General features: G+C 56.0%; 9 protein-coding genes across 9 annotated transcripts; 4 read left to right on the forward strand and 5 right to left on the reverse strand.

Moving 5' to 3' along the window:
- Positions 1-1,135: 1,135 nt before the first annotated feature.
- On the reverse strand, positions 1,136-2,611 carry SETTUDRAFT_22674 (uncharacterized protein; the record flags this gene model as incomplete). The annotated part of the gene is made up of 2 exons (XM_008031183.1): positions 1,136-1,386; positions 2,074-2,611. The coding sequence occupies 2 exons, from the start codon at positions 2,609-2,611 to the stop codon at positions 1,136-1,138; spliced, it is 789 nt and encodes a 262-aa protein (XP_008029374.1).
- Positions 2,612-3,244: 633 nt separating this feature from the next.
- On the reverse strand, positions 3,245-5,310 carry SETTUDRAFT_165127 (uncharacterized protein). The gene is made up of 3 exons (XM_008031551.1): positions 4,797-5,310; positions 3,684-4,721; positions 3,245-3,629 (listed from the first exon to the last, which is right to left on the reverse strand). The coding sequence occupies exons 1-3, from the start codon at positions 5,115-5,117 to the stop codon at positions 3,549-3,551; spliced, it is 1,440 nt and encodes a 479-aa protein (XP_008029742.1). The 5' UTR covers positions 5,118-5,310; the 3' UTR covers positions 3,245-3,548.
- A 115-nt stretch (positions 5,311-5,425) lies between these two features.
- Positions 5,426-5,944, forward strand: SETTUDRAFT_165128 (uncharacterized protein). The gene has a single exon (XM_008031552.1). The coding sequence runs from the start codon at positions 5,677-5,679 to the stop codon at positions 5,881-5,883; it is 207 nt and encodes a 68-aa protein (XP_008029743.1). The 5' UTR covers positions 5,426-5,676; the 3' UTR covers positions 5,884-5,944.
- A 21-nt stretch (positions 5,945-5,965) lies between these two features.
- SETTUDRAFT_96702 (uncharacterized protein) lies at positions 5,966-6,445 on the forward strand (the record flags this gene model as incomplete). Its single annotated transcript, XM_008031553.1, has 1 exon — positions 5,966-6,445. The coding sequence occupies one exon, from the start codon at positions 5,966-5,968 to the stop codon at positions 6,443-6,445; it is 480 nt and encodes a 159-aa protein (XP_008029744.1).
- A 292-nt stretch (positions 6,446-6,737) lies between these two features.
- SETTUDRAFT_156394 (uncharacterized protein) lies at positions 6,738-7,843 on the reverse strand (the record flags this gene model as incomplete). The annotated part of the gene is made up of 3 exons (XM_008031554.1): positions 6,738-7,396; positions 7,463-7,661; positions 7,799-7,843. 3 exons carry the CDS (start codon positions 7,841-7,843, stop codon positions 6,738-6,740), a joined length of 903 nt encoding a protein of 300 aa, XP_008029745.1.
- Positions 7,844-8,041: 198 nt separating this feature from the next.
- SETTUDRAFT_180902 (uncharacterized protein) lies at positions 8,042-9,804 on the reverse strand. The gene is made up of 6 exons (XM_008031555.1): positions 9,750-9,804; positions 9,644-9,688; positions 9,533-9,590; positions 9,444-9,465; positions 8,849-9,372; positions 8,042-8,803 (listed from the first exon to the last, which is right to left on the reverse strand). The coding sequence occupies exons 1-6, from the start codon at positions 9,797-9,799 to the stop codon at positions 8,312-8,314; spliced, it is 1,191 nt and encodes a 396-aa protein (XP_008029746.1). The 5' UTR covers positions 9,800-9,804; the 3' UTR covers positions 8,042-8,311.
- Positions 9,805-10,276: 472 nt separating this feature from the next.
- On the forward strand, positions 10,277-11,983 carry SETTUDRAFT_140884 (uncharacterized protein; the record flags this gene model as incomplete). The annotated part of the gene is made up of 2 exons (XM_008031556.1): positions 10,277-10,387; positions 10,439-11,983. 2 exons carry the CDS (start codon positions 10,277-10,279, stop codon positions 11,783-11,785), a joined length of 1,458 nt encoding a protein of 485 aa, XP_008029747.1. The 3' UTR covers positions 11,786-11,983.
- A 366-nt stretch (positions 11,984-12,349) lies between these two features.
- Positions 12,350-15,976, forward strand: SETTUDRAFT_121106 (uncharacterized protein). Its single transcript, XM_008031557.1, has 6 exons — positions 12,350-12,611; positions 12,787-13,622; positions 13,670-14,029; positions 14,077-14,230; positions 14,276-15,612; positions 15,672-15,976. Exons 1-6 carry the CDS (start codon positions 12,563-12,565, stop codon positions 15,741-15,743), a joined length of 2,808 nt encoding a protein of 935 aa, XP_008029748.1. The 5' UTR covers positions 12,350-12,562; the 3' UTR covers positions 15,744-15,976.
- Positions 15,977-16,303: 327 nt separating this feature from the next.
- Positions 16,304-17,016, reverse strand: SETTUDRAFT_95924 (uncharacterized protein; the record flags this gene model as incomplete). Its single annotated transcript, XM_008031558.1, has 2 exons — positions 16,304-16,594; positions 16,654-17,016. 2 exons carry the CDS (start codon positions 17,014-17,016, stop codon positions 16,304-16,306), a joined length of 654 nt encoding a protein of 217 aa, XP_008029749.1.
- Between the last annotated feature and the right edge of the window lie 693 nt (positions 17,017-17,709).

Consider the following 17,709-nt stretch of genomic DNA (forward strand, 5'->3'; position numbering starts at 1 on the left):
CCAGTCCTCCCAGTTACATGTACACAAAAAAACCCAGCCTACTACGTACTCGCTACGTCTCCACCTCTGTCCTTCACGCAGCCACGCTGGATGACGTACATCCCGCGCCTCCTGACTGCGCCCGCTCAAAAGCAACCGCAACCGCAACAACAAGGAAAAAAGGAAAAAAAAGGACAGCTTACGCCATGCCTTCTCACATGCCGCACATGCCACGCACAAAAGTCCCCACACAGACAGGAGTGCTAGTAAAAGGGATACTGGATTCGCTACTTGTGCTTGAGTCATTCCAGACGCCAACGTCGACGCCGATCTAACGCCAATGCGGGTGGGATCTCGATAGCATCTCACGTATGGATGTGTACGTGATGGTAATGGGATGACTGGATAGAAGCGGCAGGAAAGGACTGAATCGCTATACTGTAGATATCCATACATAATCCATGGCACGGGTATGATAATCAGCGTTCCGCTGCGAAGAAAAGTAGATGTAGAACTGGTGTAATGCATGGAATGTGACTGTACTGCACGCTACACTCGCCTACAATCCGCGTTGCAAGTAACAAGAACTGACCAAGAGCTTTATTATCTTGAGTATGTCGAGTATCTACCCTTTGCATTCCCATTCCCATTCTCATTCCCATATCGCCCGTTCCATATCCCTCCACAGCAAACTCCAACCCCAATCTCCTACTTCCACACTTACGTTACCCACTCACATAGTCCCAGCACTGCCTATTTGCACTGCCACACACTTACGTATGATGGACACCCACACACACACACACACTACAATACCTGCATGAGCACAAAAGGATGATCTACACTGCATCCCCATCCCCATCCACCTACCAGTACAGCCACGCAAGACAGAGGGGGGGGAGTAGTGTGTGTGGGGGCGGAAGCAGCCAATCAAAACACAACTGCAAATCAAAGACGCAGGAGCCAAAAAAAGCCATATTGAAGGAAAAGCAAAGAGATCGACATCGAGCCGTGGAAAAGCAAAAAAGAAAGAAAGAAAGTGCACCCCACGTCTTCTCGCCGCCACCGCAGCTCCTCCAGCCTCTCGCGCACCGGCTTGCCGCCAGCCCACGTCCCCCACCGGTACTCGGTGTCGTCACAGCAGCAGCAGCCCCCATCAGCAAACGACGCCAATCACCAGCGTGATCACCGCAACAGCTCCAGCGTCCTCAGCACCCCGCGCTATGAAGAGGTAGCCCAGCACAAGGCCGAGCTTGAGGAAGTCAAGAAGGAAAACGAGGCCTTGAAGCAGCGTATTAGGGATCTCGAACGCCAGCTCAAAGGTAATGCGGATGGCGAGGCGCAGAGGGGTCGCTCGGGTGCCCCGCAGACTGGAAATGGAAATGGAAATCCCGCTACTGCTGCTGTCTAGGATTCATCGTGTTTAGGACTTTAAGTGTACTTGACATGGGTACATGGATGGTGGGGTCGTGAGTTGAGGTGGGGGGGGGTGGAAGGAAATCCGAACCAGACGACTTTCTCTATTTCACTTTTCTCATTCTCTCTTTTTTTTCTTTACTTAACAGTGCCGAAACACAGCTTTTTTTCTCTGGGAATTCATGCGGAGTTGTAGCGATTAGATATGGGGACAATTTTATCTCATCTTCCTTTCTTCTTTCCTTTGCCTTTTTTGTTTGTTTTTTCTCTTTTAGCGGGGAAGGAGACTAGTCTCCTGATCGCGGTCTCTTTATCACGGTCTTTTTTTTTACATTTTACATTTTACGTTTGGGGGTCCAAGGAGGGTTCGGTTGGGAGAGGCAGAATGAACACTCCCCCTTCTCTACTCTTTACTCTCCACTCTCCACTCTCTACGCTATGTATGTGTATCTATGTATGTGTGGGATTGATTGTTATACTTATGTGTGATTGTTATGTTGATTATGCGCTAGTGAGGTGTGATACGTGGTATTGACACGTGATATGCGAGACGTGAGACATGATTCCATCCATCTATCCATCCATCAGGAAGATTTTTACTTGGTCGGATTTCGTGATATTTGCCTTCCTTTCCTTTACCCTACATACACAGCCTCCTCCACCTCCTCCTCATCCTACTTCTCCTCGTCCACCCGTTATTCTTCTTTTTTCTGCCCTCCGTCTTCCGTCTTCCATTTCCCTTGGGACCGGTTAGGCCTTCGACGTGGGCGACCGACGAGTCTGCGGCGCTCGAGAGCGAGGCCGTCGAGGCCACCGACGCCGAGTGGGCACGCAGCGCCGAGAGCTCGCGCGTCAAGCGGTTGACGACGGCCTCTTGTTCCTTTTCCAGCTCCAGGTGCAATTCGGCCGCCGTCATTGGGCGTGGGTGTCGCATGGGCACGCCTGCAGCGTCGGCACTCGTCTGCACATATCCACCGTGGCCCGGACTCAGAGGGGGGAACGCGTGGCCATGCTGCGATGCTGCTTGTGTAGGCGGTGCTGCGGTCCCTCCGGGGGAAGCTAGAGGCAGCGGTGGAGGGCCCATGGGATATATCTGGGAAGCTCGTCTGGAAGCTGGCGTAGACGTCTGGCGGGACAGCGAGCCCGACGCCGGCTGGGTGGTCGACGGATTGCTCGTGACCGAGGATGCAGACACAGCGTTTGCATCGGGAGCCATTGTTGGGGCAATGTAGTTTTCAGGCGGCGTGGTGGTGATGGCGATTTGCTTGGGGTTGTTGTTCAAGAAGGTGGTTGAGCGTTTCGCGAGAGGAAGACGTGACTTGTCCTGATCAGTTTTTACCCCGCCGTAGCCGGAGCCAGGGAAATAGCAATGCAGCCGCCGTTTAGGGGAAAACAAAGGGCCTCAGTTACAAAAGGGAGCTGATGTCGAGTCGGTGTGCAGAGCAGCAATCTCGATCACGGAGCGTCGCTGGTGTGTCCGGGAGCATCGGGCGATGGCGACAAAAGTGCATCAGCGGCGTGGGCGACCGAGACGGGCGGGCACCTTCACTTGATTCACATGTTCTTGCCAACGTACTTGCTCCTCCTTAGCACGTCTCTGTGTTTCAAGCGCTGCCTGCTGGTCGATCTTGTTTGGTTGATGTTGGTCGAGTAGAAGCGAAGTGGTGCTTGGTCCAGTGCGATGCCGTCTGGCTCACCGCGCTAGTACACATCCGCCTGGCGCTTGTAGTGATAGTGTCGGTCGCTTTTGGCCTGAGCAGATTGCTGCTAGACATGGCCCGTATACCCCAGCAGGGGTTCACGCGTCTGTCCCCGAGTCAAACAAACAACCAATTTGCAATCATCATAATTTCTTTGGTATTCATCATGCCCACTGCTCGTCTGCTACCCAGGTAGTCATTTCCTTCCTTCGGCCCGAACCTCGCACGCGGCGGGCAGTATCATTCATCCGGCCATGGATACCCTACAACGGCTGGCCCACCCCCTTCTCCTTGTGTCTTCGCCTTGCCCCGTCGCGCTTCGCGCCTTGCAAAAATAAAAAAGTCTGCTTTTCGAATATGCATGCCCGTGAAACCCTCCAACTCCAAGTCGCAATGCTCTATTGAAAAGGTCCCGAATGTGAATAGGTGGTGTCTGAAAACCCGCGTGACACCCTAGTACGTCCTGGCCAGGTTGCGGAGGTACCAGTCGACGAGCCTCCTGCCGACCTTTGCCTCGGAGACGTGAATGAGATCCTGGGGAAACCTGTCAGCACTCGTGTCGGAGTTTTTGTACACACTTTTACTTACACCCTCCATGGCGTAGTCGAGGTCGCTGGCCTGGATAATGTCGCCGTCCAGCAGACCGCCCTCGGCCCACCGTATTTGCCTGCTCCTCTGCTTGTTGACGAGCAGCCAGCACCTCAGCTTCTCGGGCTCAACCTCGAGGAAGCCCGCGAGCTTCTTCAGATCCATGGTGGTGTAGAGCTTGAGGTAGCTCTTGACCGTGGGCGACATCATGTTGTTCTTGACCTCGTCCATGAAGATGCGCAGGTGGTGCTCGACGGGGTCAATGTTGACCTCTGGGTTGTCAAAGTCGGGCGGCGTGGGGCTGATGAACTTGGGGCAGGCGCTGCGGAACAGCTCCTCGAAGAGCGGAAGAGAGTCGGGCCCGCCGCGCTGCAGCCTGTTAAACTGCTCGCCGTACTTCTCCCGCAGGGCCGTGTGGATGGTGTCGTCGAGGCGGGTGGGGTGGAAGGCGACGCAGATGGCGACGAGGGCGTACATCTGGTCGTTCTTCTTGGTGATGGAGTCGTACTGGGCGTTCTTCTGGAAGTTCTTTGTGCGCGAGACGTAGACGAGGATGTGGCTGAACATGCGGATGGCGTCCGAGTAGCGGCGCATCATCATGTACGAGAAGCCGACGTAGTAGTACGTGGTGAAGTGGGCGGCCATGACACGGGCAAACATGGCCTTTTTGTTCAGCTCAATGTCGTCGAGCGTCTTGAGGGCGAGGCTAAAGTCTCCGAGCAGGCAGTGGACGCGCAGCAGGCCGATGATGGAAAAGTATCCCAGCATCTTGTACAGCGGGCGGTTGCCGTACTCGCCGGCGTACAGGCTGGCGTCCTCGCCGCGCTTCATGGCCGCGAGCTGCTCGCTGATCTGCGAGCGCTGGATGAGCGAGTAGAGGACGTTGAGGACGCTGTAGCAGCCCCATGTGTTTGGGTTCTCGCGCAGCAGGGCAATCTCCTCTTCGTTGTCGCTCTTCTGGGCGACGCGCTGGCGGTAGCTGCAGAAGCTGTTGAACTGGTAGATGAACTCGTCGATGACGTCCCAGGCCCAGTAGTACTGTCGGCAGAGTTAGCCCGGCTGCACGCCCATGGCCACGGCGTCGGTGGCGGAGGAGGAGGAGTGCTGTCTTACGTTTGGCACCTCGAGGTCGACGGGGCCCTCGGAGTTGAGGATGTAGTGGAACAGGTTGCAGTAGCTGTCGTAGCTGGCGAACTTTGTCTCGAGCGTGGCCTGGAACTCGAGCGGCGTGGCGGCGGCCTGCAGCTGGGCGTGGATGTCCTGGTTGCTCGTCATCGAGGGCATGCGGTCGAGGTCCTCCATGCCGTCGTATTGCATCTGCTCGCGGTAGTCGTTGGCCATGGCCTCCTCCTCGACGTCCGAGTCGTCGTCCGGGGCGCGCCTGGCGGGCTCGCCATTCTGGTACTGCGGCGGCACACGCTCGCGCAGACTCATGATGGATGCGGGGCGGGTCGTGTCGTGGCGGTCGTGGGCGTTGTCTTGGTCGTGGGTGTGCTGCTCCCCCGCCTTCGCATATGCAAATTTGGGCCTTCTGTGCGCTTTGCCTAGTCGTGCTCGTTATCGATAAGTCGCAGTCAGCCACCACCACCACTGGCCGCCCGCCCGCCCGCCCGGCCAGCTGCTCCGGAGGGTGGAGGCAAGGGGCCGAAGGGCACAGCATGGGGGGGGGGCATTCACTCGCTCGCACCCACACCCTCACCCTCACCTCACCTCACCCCACCCCCCATCCGCTCACTCACACACTCACACACACACTCACACACACACACAGAGAGAGAGAGACAGCTGCAGTCTTTCGTGAGCGCCGATTCTCGCCATCGAGCTGACTCCCACTTCACACCACCGGCGCCCGCCCTCTATCGCTCCGCCGGCACATGGCCCCTCCCCCAGGGCGAGCAGGATCCGTGGGGCCAGGCCCGTAGCCTGACCCTAGTGCACCATTCCTCATGGCGTATCAACCAAGGCGGCATAATGCGTATTCGGCGCGAGTATTATGGATAATATTGCACGAGCAGTAAGCCTGCCCCCAGATCCCCCTACAAGAAGCTGCCTGCGTGCTCCCATTTCCCCCGAGCGGCCGTGTGGATGCCCAGCTAGCCTAGCCTACCACACCAGCCGCCATCTCCAACGCTTCTCCAACGCTTCTCCCCGCCCCTTCAAAGCCAAATCCACTTTTGCTACATACATGCCTTGCGACTAATCGGCCTGCCCTGCCACCGCCCGTCTCTCCGCCACCGCCTGCCCACCAAGCTCCTGTATACATACCCACCTGCCTGTCTAGCATGACGTACACTACCCTAATCTTCCTCACCCGCAAACACAACATCACCTCGGAGCAATTCAGAGACTACTACGAGGGCACCCACATTCCCCTCGTGCACTCGCTGCTCGCCCACTGCTGGCCCGTCACCTTCAAACGGCGCTACATAGCCCGCACACTGCGCAAAGGCTTCGGCACCCCAGCCAACCCGGACCGCCCGCCACTGACGCTCAGGGGCGAGGCCGGCGACATGGACTACGACTGCATCACCGAGACGACGTTTGAAAGCGAGGCCCACTTTCTCAACTTCTACCGCAGCGTCTATGCAAAGGAGGTGGCCGAGATCCTGACAAACGACGAGGCCAATTTCCTCGAGAGCGGCAAAACCAAAATCATCGTCGTGGGCGAAACTTGGACTACCGATCAATCGGGAATGACGGCGAGGGCTGTGGCCTGCGGCCTCATGAGTGTGCCGCCTGGTGGCGACGACGCCTCGAGCTGAACCGCAGAGGCGTTTGTGGTGAACATCGCTTGCTATTTTTGTATTGTGACGAGCTTTGCAGTAGACGATGACCATGACGAGGAGACGAGGAGACGACGACGACGACTAATTGCATGTTGCATGTGAGGCATGGGTGTAGAATATGGCCATTTGTCAGCTAGAGCAGTAGAAGGAGTCTGGAATATTTCGTCTTCTGTTCCCACAGTTACCGTCTTGTGGTAGCCATGTATCAAGGCGCAAAGTACTTTGCCTTTTCAGCCAAGCCGAATTTGTACAATTACTACTACGACTCTCACAGTCTCTCTCTGCCGCGCTCCGTCTTTGCCTTTCCATGTCGGTAGTCGTAGTGCCAGTCGTCCTTTGCCAAGTCAGCCCGGATCTGGTAGTTGGCCTCTGCGTCTTCCAGCACGCCCATGTCAATGTCAACCACACACATGCCCTCGGCGCCTCCGCCCAGCTTGGACAGCGCGCCCACAAACGGCACCGTCACTTGACTCAGCCCGGCATATCCTTTTCCGGGCGGACCACCAGCATTGGCAAATACGACAGCGCAGGTGTTCTCAAACGCTCGCGCTGTCAGCATCGAGTCTAGAAAGAGGGCCTCGGCCGCCGGATTCTGCCGCAGGCCTGCCTCGTTGCAGTCGTTCAGAGTCCAGAAGGTGGGGATAATGATGATCTTTGCTCCTTGGGCGATCAATTCGCGGAAGGCCTCGGAGAAAGCCAGGTCCCAGCATATCAGTAAGCCTACTTTGCCGATCGGCGTGTCCAAGACCTCGTGGATATCGCGGCCAGACCCAGTGAGGTGCTCGCGCTCGGGGCCCCACAGATTCTTCTTGACATATTTGCCGATAACGGCGCCTTGGTGGTCGATAAAGTAGCACACGTTCAGTAGCCGGTCCTGCTCTTTTTCATTCTCCTTGTGGCTTTCCACTATCGTCCCGGGAACGATACCTACGTGCTTGGGTTAGCAACGCCAATCAACAGGATGAAACGGCCTTGATGGCCCAGGATACGCACATATTCCGCATTCTCGCGCTAGCTGCTGGTACTTGTCCAGGTACCCTGAGCACTTTTCGACGGTCTCGAGGAATGCTGGGTCCTTGGGCTTCCAATTGGTCAGGTGGTATTCAGGTAACACGGCAAGCTCGGCTCCCTGCGCTGCTGCTGAGCGGATCTGGGCTGCAGCTTTGGTGAAGTTGTGTTCGGGGTCTAGCGGCTACCCAGGTCAGCAATGGTGCTTATAGGATGCATTGGCTTTTGATCATCAGAGGAAGAATGGCGAAGAGAGGAGTGAAAGCGGGGCAGTGACGGGATGCAGCTTGGCGGGGCGTGATAACGTGTGGGAAAGAGTACTTTTGGATGAAGCTGAATAACAGCCACTTTGACGAACGGTGCCATGTTGATTTTCCAGACTCTGGTATTTCGATCTAGGACTTGGTATGTTCAAAGGTTGAGCTTCGCTATCTCGGCCAAGTCCGCTCGAGAACAGAGCGGCTTCGGTGACGTGCATCCTATGCAAGCTAATGCTCGCTAAAGCTAAACGAGCTTGATCAGCGATAACCCTGTAAAGTGACAATAGTAGAAAGTTTTATTCATAATCAGGATAAGCCTCTTCTGAAAAAGCTACAGTAACAAAGGGGTATCTATGTAGGAAGAGAAACTGCCCAAGACGGGCACACGGGCTGCCAGGCCCAAGTATACCTGGAGACTATACACCGTCCCGGCTACTCTGGGTGTATAGTAATGAAGAGTTGGTGAAACAATCTGTGAATTGGTCGGACCCCATCCTTGCTGGGTAAAAGGTACCGTTTCTTACGGCATCAGAAGGCGCGTCGAGCTGGCCCCGGCAAAACTTTGTTTCGTCGACTATATTGCTACACCGTCGGCGAAATGGCGTCCATCGACCTGTACGCCATGGATTTTGTAGAATTCGTCTTCCGACCCAGAATCCTCATCGAGCCCAGCATCCAAGAGAGCGTACTGGTTGACCAAAGGTGCTGGTTTTGGCGCAACACTTGGAGTGTGAGCGTAGGATTTCACGGGCCGGGGTAGTGGCTCTGCGCATTCGTCAGGGTAGTATTCGATGCGCGCGCCCTTGTACACGGTACGCGACATCATGCAGGTCCTGGCAAAGAGCGCGTTGTGCACGGAATTGGTCGATATGTAGGCATCGCCGTTCTTGAAGTAGATGTCAACCACCACCAGGTTGTGGATATGGTCTAGATGGTCTCGGATCTGGTCTGCAGTGACCTTTCCCGCAACGTTCCGTACAACGAGGTTCCGAGTTGCACCGTTGGCGATCTTGTTGGACACGTGCGACGGTACGTGGAACTGTCTGTCGCTCCAGCGGAACTCGAGCTGATCATGTTAGCTTGGTACTAAAATGCCACTAATGTAACTTACCCGTTTCATATGCAGATAGATATCATTGCGCTTGGTGTATGCAAGGAACTCGGCAGCACCCTCAACGAATGAGACGGTAGCAGTACGATCGTTGCGGAGAAATATGTCAAGGAGCCTTCCGCCGCGGACAATGCTTGCCAGGTCTTTGTGAGTGGTGCGCTCGGGTAAATTTGTAATCAGTACGGTCCGCTGGGTGTGAAGCGGGATACGCTGGCTGGGAGAGTGGGTCTCGTCATCGTCATCGTCGTCGGGTGGACTCCCAGGACTGCATATGAAAGGCTCAGGCTCCCGATATGCTCGGTGGTGTGGACGTGGAGACATTGTCGATTGTGTGCCGTTCCCAAAAGTACTCTGATCATGTGCATGTCCTGCCATGGCTCCAGGCCGGGCTCTGACAGGCGTATGGTCCGACTCATAGCCATGGCTCGACGGCTCTTCGTTTGTAGTGCCGCCTTCATCTTGGAGCAGTGTCTCGAGCGTCTCGGCTGTTAGCCCTCGGCGAAACAAGGCATTTTTGAGTAGATCTAGATATAGTCAGAGACAATTTAGTATGTCGAGGCGTGTCGCGTAGCGCGCTCAACTGAAGTGTACATACGGTATTCTCGCAGCGCTCGCACCTACACAAACGGGCCGTCAGTCCAGGGGGCTGAGCAAGAAAGGCAACTTGATGCTGGGAGGACTCACTATGTGCTCGTGCTCTGCCTTGGTGATGGTGACAGTGTTTGAGAGGTCAGTGCCGTACCTGCCGTGCTGAGTAGAAGCATGCTGGCGACAGAAGTTAGCTACAAAGCATACCGATAGATGCAGGGGAAGATTGGAAGTCGACTAGCAAATTCGGCCCTTTGGAAGTCATCAGCAAACAGCGTCGAGCAAGCCAAGTTTGAGTGGTGCAAGAGGTTACCTTCGTAGAAGCGCCTCGAAATAGGATTTGCCTATGGTTACGGTAGCCATGGCGCATAGGAAAGGGAAGGGCTGGGGCTCCAAGTGGGAGACGACGTTGTTGCAACAAGATAGGACTGGAGTTCAGTCGACGGGGGGCAGGCTATCATGGCTATCATAGCTATCAGGCATGGTCCAGGCCCAGGCCCAGTTTGGCCTAGCGCTCCGTTACTCCACAGCGTTGGGAAAGGGCGATCGCCTCTGCGACGCGACCCCGGATTCTTGGTGCCGCTGCAGCTGCGTCTTGGGCGCGTTGGAAGCCACACACGGGGCGTTTGTGTGCTTTGTTGAATTGTCTCGTTGAGTGGCATGCATGCAGTCCTTGGATGCAGCAGCAAGAGGGCCGAGTGCGGCAGGCGAGCTGTCAGGGCTTGATTGGGCTGTTTGCTGTGTGACATGGGCACGCGCCGCAGCGGCCTTCTTACTCAGATGGCGCGCTAGCGGCCGGGGCCTATCAAATTTGTATACACGCGAGCCTCTCTCCAGCCCATGGACCCCAACACGCCACCACACGCGCTGGCAAGGCAGATTGCTGCTGCGGGCAGCGACAATTCCGGGTCGCTCTTCTCGCACATTGCCGACAATCCCTTCTTTACCGCCGTATGATTGACCCTGACGTGACTGGTCGAGGTGTGCTCACTGATGGCATAGGGCTTCGGCCTCGCAGCGCTTGGGGTTGCGGCGCGGACGGGCCAGAAAGGACTGCAGCATGGCGCCGCCTTTATAAAGCGCCGCCTGCTCGTCGACCTCGAAATCACTCGCCACGATGACGCCTATCCGTGGGTGCTCCAATGGATGACCAACTACCACCGCGCACAACAGGCCGGCACCAGGCCGCTTGCCCGCAATACGGTGCTCACCAGAGCGCTCAATCGCATCGACCCGCGCATGCATCACCTGCAGGTGCAGACGTATACGCCGCCCGACGGGCCTTCGCACGCTGCGCACTTTTCTTTTGTGCCTGGGCCGGGCAAGCACTTTCTGCGGTACAAGAATGCATTCATCCTGGTGGACCGGCAGCGGGAGCGAAACAGCCTAAACGTCAAGGACGGCGTGCCGTTTGAGACGATCAGCCTCACGACGCTGTACGCGCACCGCGACATGTTCGAGGACATTTTTGCCGAGGCGCACCAGATCTACCAGCAGTCGCAGGAGGGCAAGACGGTCATGTACAACTCGATGGGCACCATGTGGCAGCCGTTTGGCGACGCCAAGCGGAAGCGGCCGCTCGACTCGGTGGTGCTGGAGCGCGGGGTCAAGGAGAGAATTGTCGAGGACATGGAGGCGTTTATTGCATCACGCAAGTGGTACCTGGACCGGGGCATACCGTACCGGCGAGGCTATCTGCTGTACGGGCCTCCGGGGACGGGCAAGAGCTCGTTTATCCAGGCGGTTGCGGGGCACCTCGACTTCAACATTGCCATACTCAACGTCAGCGAGCGGGGCCTGACGGACGACCGGCTCAACCACCTGCTGACCAAGGTGCCGCGGCGGACGGTGGTGCTGCTCGAGGACGTGGACGTTGCGTTTATGAACCGGAAAACGCCGGGGGCGGATGGGTACGCCAGCGCGTCAGTGACATTCTCGGGGCTGCTCAACGCTCTCGACGGCGTGGCTAGTGCCGAGGAGCGCATCATCTTCCTGACGACCAACCACGTGGAGCGGCTCGACGAAGCGCTGGTGCGGCCGGGGCGGGTGGACATGACTGTTCGACTGGGCGAGGCGACGCAATACCAGATGGAGCAGCTGTGGGATCGGTTCTATGCCGAGTTTGATGCGAGCGGGGCAGCAAAGCAGAGGTTCATGGCCAAGGCGAGGGAGCTGGGCCTCGTCGACGCGGTGAGCACGGCAGCGCTGCAAGGATTGTTTCTGTATAACAAGGACGACCCCGAGGGCGCCATTGCGATGGCTGAGGGCCTCACCGCCGCGCCCAAGGCCAGCAGCCAGCACGTGGGGGTGCCTGGCCATGTACATGTGAAGGAGATTACGTCACGCTGAGGCGCCCGTGTGCCAAGGCGTGTAGCAGGTGTGTAGGCAAGTTGCGCTTGTTTGATGTGACGTGCAGAGTCGCAGCACCCGTGCCGGTGCAGGTACGTGGGAGCATGGGAGCATACCCTGAATGACCTGCAGACTGCAGCGCGCAGAGCGCAGAGTGCAGAGCGCGGCGGCGGGCGCGGCAGTGGTTTTAATGGCAGCGATCACGATGATTTCTTGTCCCCCACATGCGCACACACACCACATGGCCCCTCGGATCTAGCCGCCTGACGTGAAGAGGCTGCGGCGCCCCCATTGGCTGCCCCGCCGCCCGCGCGCGTCATCTAATCAGATTTTGTCGCCCATTGCCGCCCAAAGCAGCGCCGCCCGCGCGCTTTATCTGATCATCTGATTATCGCCCGTCGTATACGGCGGCTTGCGTGACAAACGCGTGCACCCACACAGGCACAGGCTCAGACAGGCACAGGCACAGCCATCGCCATCGCCAACTCGCCTGGTGGATGCGCCCGCCCCTCCCGTTTACTTATGGCCAACGAGGCCGGGTGCGAGCCGTCTCTGCTGTCCCTTGCTCCCTCCTCGCCCCAGCCGCGCCGCCACCCAGCCCGTCCCGTCGCTGCCACTGCTGCTGCTGCTGCTGCTGCGCCCGGCTACGAGTTACAGAGGCTGCCTGCAAAAGCAACAAGTACCACTGCCTCGCCGTCCCAGGCCAGATCTGATGACGACCCCGACCTGCCAGCTGGCCGCCCCGAGATCCGTCCCCCATCCTCCCCCCCAAACACCATGTCGAGAGTGCCTCTCCTGGTGAGGTCGAGCCCGGCGCAGGGCACGGGTAAGCTAATCATTTGCGACGCGCCATGATGCCCACCACCACCTCCTATCTCGCGCCCAAGCACCTCTCGCACCCCGCACATACTCACTCACGCACACGCACACGCACACGCGCAACGTTGCACACGGCGCATCCACCGTCTCGCTGCAGCACGTGCTGACTGCCCCCCCCCTAGGCTCCTATGGCGGCCTGCCCATCCTGTCGTCGAGCCCAGACGAAGCCCACACAGGCCGTGGGCTGCGCGCCTCGCCAAAGAAAAAGGGCAAGAGCAGACTGGCGCAAAGTGATGCTTCGCTCCTGTCCGCCTCCAGTGACGACGAGGACGATCATCCATCCATCGACCCCACTCTGCTCTCGCGTGCCACCAGGTCGCGCCGCAGGACAGGAGACGCCGCCCGGAGCAGCAGCACAACGCTTGGTGTAGCCTCTGGTGGTCACGAGGAAGGCCGGCTCGAGGCCAGAGTCAACGCCACGGGCCTCGACGCTTCGGCGCCACTGTTTGACAGCTCAACCTCTTCGAGCACCACACTAGACCATGATGATGCCTCCGACACCGACGACGACGCTGACCTGCACGATATGAAGGGCAATCCGTCCGACAACTCGCCCTATGCCCAAGTAAGGGCCTCGGTCGCTGCCACTGACAACCTCTCCCTATCCATTGATACACCGCGCATGTGGTTCCTCTCCATCATCTTCTCCATTGCCGGCTCGTCCACAAACCTATTCTTTTCCCTACGATACCCTAGTGTTAGCCTGACTCCTATTATTGCCCTCCTCCTTGTCCACCCCATTGGTCTCCTGTGGGACCAGCTCTTCAAAAGACACGACGACCCCGAGGAGACTTTCGTCGATGGATGCGTCCAGACACGCTCGCCCTATGCACCAACCAAAGCCGACTGGAAGCGTCGCACACGCCTCTGGCTCGCTCAAGGTCGTTGGAATGAAAAGGAACACTGCTGTGTCTATGTCAGCAGCAATGTCTCCTTCGGCTTTGCTTTCGCCACCGACGTGTGTAACCCGTCCAGCAACCAACACTCCAAAGCTAACATGCACAGGTCATTGTCGAACAGGTCAAGTTTTACCGTCAGGACCTCGGCATCATGTACCAAGTACTGCTTATCCTCTCCACCCAGATACTGGGCTACTCTCTTGCCGGCATCACCAGGCGTTATCTCGTCCGACCCAGCGGCATGATATGGCCCAGTACGCTGGTTTCAACCGCCATGTTCACTGCATTGCACAAGGAAGAAAACAAGCCGGCCGACGGCTGGACAATTGCGCCCCGCAAGTTTTTCGGTCGCGTATTCTTAGGATCCGTGGCATTCTACTTTCTCCCTGGCTTGCTTTTCCCTGCATTGAGCTACTTCAACGTAATCACCTGGTTTGCGCCAAAGAACGTGGTCGTTGCTAACCTTGTACGCTGAGTCTTTTCACACCAGAAGCGTCTGCTGACATTTTGCAGTTTGGAATCTCATCTGGTCTTGGATTGTTCCCCGTGACTTTTGACTGGGCACAGATTGCATACATTGGATCTCCGTTGATCACGCCGTTTTGGGCCGCCATGAACATTCTTGGAGGACTTGTTGGCGTCATGTGGATTGCGGCGCCCATCATGTGTAAGTTTGTCCAGATAGTCTTTCTCTGGCGCTGACAATGTGTAGATTACAAGAACGTCCTCTACTCGTCCTACATGCCCATTTTGTCATCGGTCGTCTGGGACAACCGTGGAAAGCCATACGATGTTAGCAAGATCCTGACCGACAACTTTTTGTTTGACGAAGAGGCGTACAAAAAGTACAGCCGTGTGTACCTTCCCATTACATATGTGCTGAGCTACGCTCTCCAGTTCGCTGGTCTGACCGCTCTACTTTCGCATACGGGACTCTGGTATGGAAAAGACATTTGGAGGCAATGGCGTCGCTCGTGGGCCGAAATCAGAAAAGAGTCTGCAGCTGACTATCAGCCACTCGTAAACAGCTCAGAAGACCGTCAGAGTCCTGCCAATCCACGTAGACTGAGTCCAAACTCTGAGCCGGATGTTGAGGACCTTTTATCAGCGCAAGACGTACACAACCGGTTGATGCGGCGATACGAAGACGTACCGATTTCCTGGTACGTACTGACTGGTCTGAGCATGGCCGCCGTCGGCATGTTCGTTGTCGAATACTATCCTGTCCATCTGCCTTGGTATGGTCTTTTGCTGGCACTCGGCATCGGGGCAGTCCTCTTCATTCCCATTGGCATTGTCATGGCCATTACGAACCAGCAAAGCAGCATCTACCTCATCTGCCAACTGATCTGCGGAGTCATATTTCCCGGTCGTCCGGTTGCCAATATGGTCTTTACAACATTTGGCTACATCTCCGCCACCCAAGGTCTGAAGTTCGCCTCCGACCTCAAGCTTGGCCACTACATGAAAATCCCGCCACGGATTCTTTTCAAGCTGCAGCTTACCGTCACGATCATCTCCAGTCTCACACAGATCGGAGTACTCAACTGGATGCTCAATTTCATTCCAGGTATTTGCACAGCCGACGCCATCAACGGATTCAATTGCCCGATCGCCCGCGTCCATTTCAACGGCAGCATCCTCTGGGGCGTTGTTGGGCCAGGCAAATTCTTTGGCCCTGGTGCGCTTTACCAACATCTCGTTTGGGCTTTTCCTATCGGTGCCATCGCACCAGTGATCCTCTACTACCTCGCGCGGGGAAACCGCAAGTCCATCCTCAGCAAAGTGAATCTCGCGGTTGTTTTTGGCAGCTTGAGTTGGATTCCCCCAGCTACCGGGCTCAACTTCTCAGTCTGGGCCATGGTGTGCTACCTGTTCAACTACGAAATCAAAAACCGGAAAAATGCTTGGTGGAAAAAGTACAACATGATGCTTAGCGCGGCTTTGGATTCAGGGCTTGCGTTTGGTGTAGTGGTCATCTTCTTTGGTATCGTATACCCAGGTTGGATGAGCAACTTCAAGTGGTGGGGTACAGAAGTTTACAAGCAGGTGAGAGCTTTCCATTCTGTTTCTCGTCTATTTCAAGCAATTGCTGACATCCATGCTAGGGTTGCGACTGGCAAGCCTGTCCCTACAAAGAAGTACCAAAAGGCGAGACTTTCGGACCAGGCAACTGGTGATTTTTTTTCTCCCGACCTGCATGCATCACATTTTGCATCTACAGTGCTGCATTAGACGTGGGCGTTTTGATCTTTTTTGGCTTTTCCTCTTTTTGGATACACTGCAAACTGTTGGAATAGACGGGCAGGCGTTTGCATCCATACACCGATTTTCCTATTATTATTACCCGTCATTTTGCACATGGTTGTGTGCATTTGGATACCCCTCAGAAATAACATCATATTCTTCGCCCTCTATTTTATGTGTCGACTGTGTTTTCGGGTATAAGTGAAGGGTCTGATCTTATGGCAAGGAAATCTGAGGAATGAGATTGCGTTGGAGACATGGACGTAACCAGGCTTTGAGTCTGTACAGGAGATTTGAATCTAAGTCGACGAAGACTTTTTACGGTACAGTATTCTCCCCGCCCAAGGCATTTCCATAGTCTCCTTACTGACTTTCATAAAGCACCGTCAATGGCTTTCACAAAGCATCCCACTGACTTTTCCAAACCATCCTCATCAACTTCCCCCAAACCCACCACATACATCCATATACATCTCTCCACCACCACCCCTCCTCACTTACACTTGACATCCACCCTCCCCTCCCAATACCTACCCGCGACAATCTCGCACGCCAACACCGCACCCCTACCCGCCATCCCCTCCTCATCCACCTCAACCGTCATCTTCGCCACGCCGCCCTCACACGCAAACTTGCCCGCCCACACATCGCCCCACCGTGTCGCCGCATACGCATTACTCGCCGTCACGCGCAGCTGCCACGCGCCGTCGTACCCGACCAGACACCCCGCGAGGTGCTCGAAACGGAACCGCTTTATCGACGTGTGGTGCTCGAATGTACCCGTCTGAATACGCATCATGTACTTAGTTGAGAATCAAGCAAGGAAATAAAGTGCTTACATACGAATACTTCGCATCCTCGCCTCCAAACTACAAATTGCATCCCGCTGTACTTGCTGCTGCCAAACACGGCTTTGAATACGCTTGTTTGCGGGCTGAGGAACTGCGAGAGTGTTGAGGCCGACACGTGGAATAGTGTGGTTGCGATGGCGTCTTGGAGTGTGATACTGCTGCTGCTGCTGGGTAGAGGAGATGTAGGCGAGAGCGGGAGATTGAGGATGTGGGCTTGGGATGGGGCACCGCTTGGAGGGAGGGTAGCAACGTCGGTGGTGTAAGGGCTCTTTTTATCTCCTCCGGACGTGGGCTTGTTTTCTTCGGACTTGGTGTTGGTGTTGGTGTTGGTGCTGGGCGTGGGCGGAGGCGTCATGGCTTCCGTGTTGGTTGTCATTGTTGCGGTGTTGGTCAAGCACGTAGGTATATTTGTCTTCGGGAAAGTTTGCAGAGTCGCGGGAAGAAAAGAGAAGAGTTGCGTCTAGGCGGGCGACAGAGGTACAAATACAACGGCCCATGGCGGCTAGTTGCTGGTGAGCGATGAGAATGTGGGTTGTGAGTGTGAATGGCGAGGAATATGAAGTTTTGCTCGACGAGTGATGAGCTTTGGGAATAGACAACTACTCTATGCATGTTTCAGGCTGCGGTGAGTGTCGGTGAGCGTGAAGAGTGCTGTCGCTGGGATTGGTGAGAGAGTGGGAACATGGGTACTGCATGTTGGGCTGTTGGCTTCGTTTCGGTATCAGCTTGCGGGGACGATTCTCAGTAGGAAATGCGGGCTGGGCGCTTTACTTCACCGCTTGCTATGGTATGGATGCGGGGAGTTAGGGTGGTGCTGTTTGCAGGGCGAGTATGATTTTGGGAGTACGTGGGCGTTGGGAAGTGTGTTCTAGAAGAGAGAGAGAGTGTGTGTGTGTGTGTTTTCTTGATTTGTAGTTTATCTTTTTTTTCGTATTCTGTGAGCTCGGAGATGTGTATCCTTGTTCGTACTTCTCAAATAGCAGGCTTTGTTTTCTCTCTCCTTGTTTAATGTGATCACCTCGGTGTATTCTTGAATATGGCACTGTAT

This window comes from Exserohilum turcica, assembly GCF_000359705.1.
Source record: "Exserohilum turcica Et28A unplaced genomic scaffold SETTUscaffold_6, whole genome shotgun sequence".
Classification (NCBI taxonomy): Eukaryota; Fungi; Ascomycota; class Dothideomycetes; order Pleosporales; family Pleosporaceae; genus Exserohilum; species Exserohilum turcicum.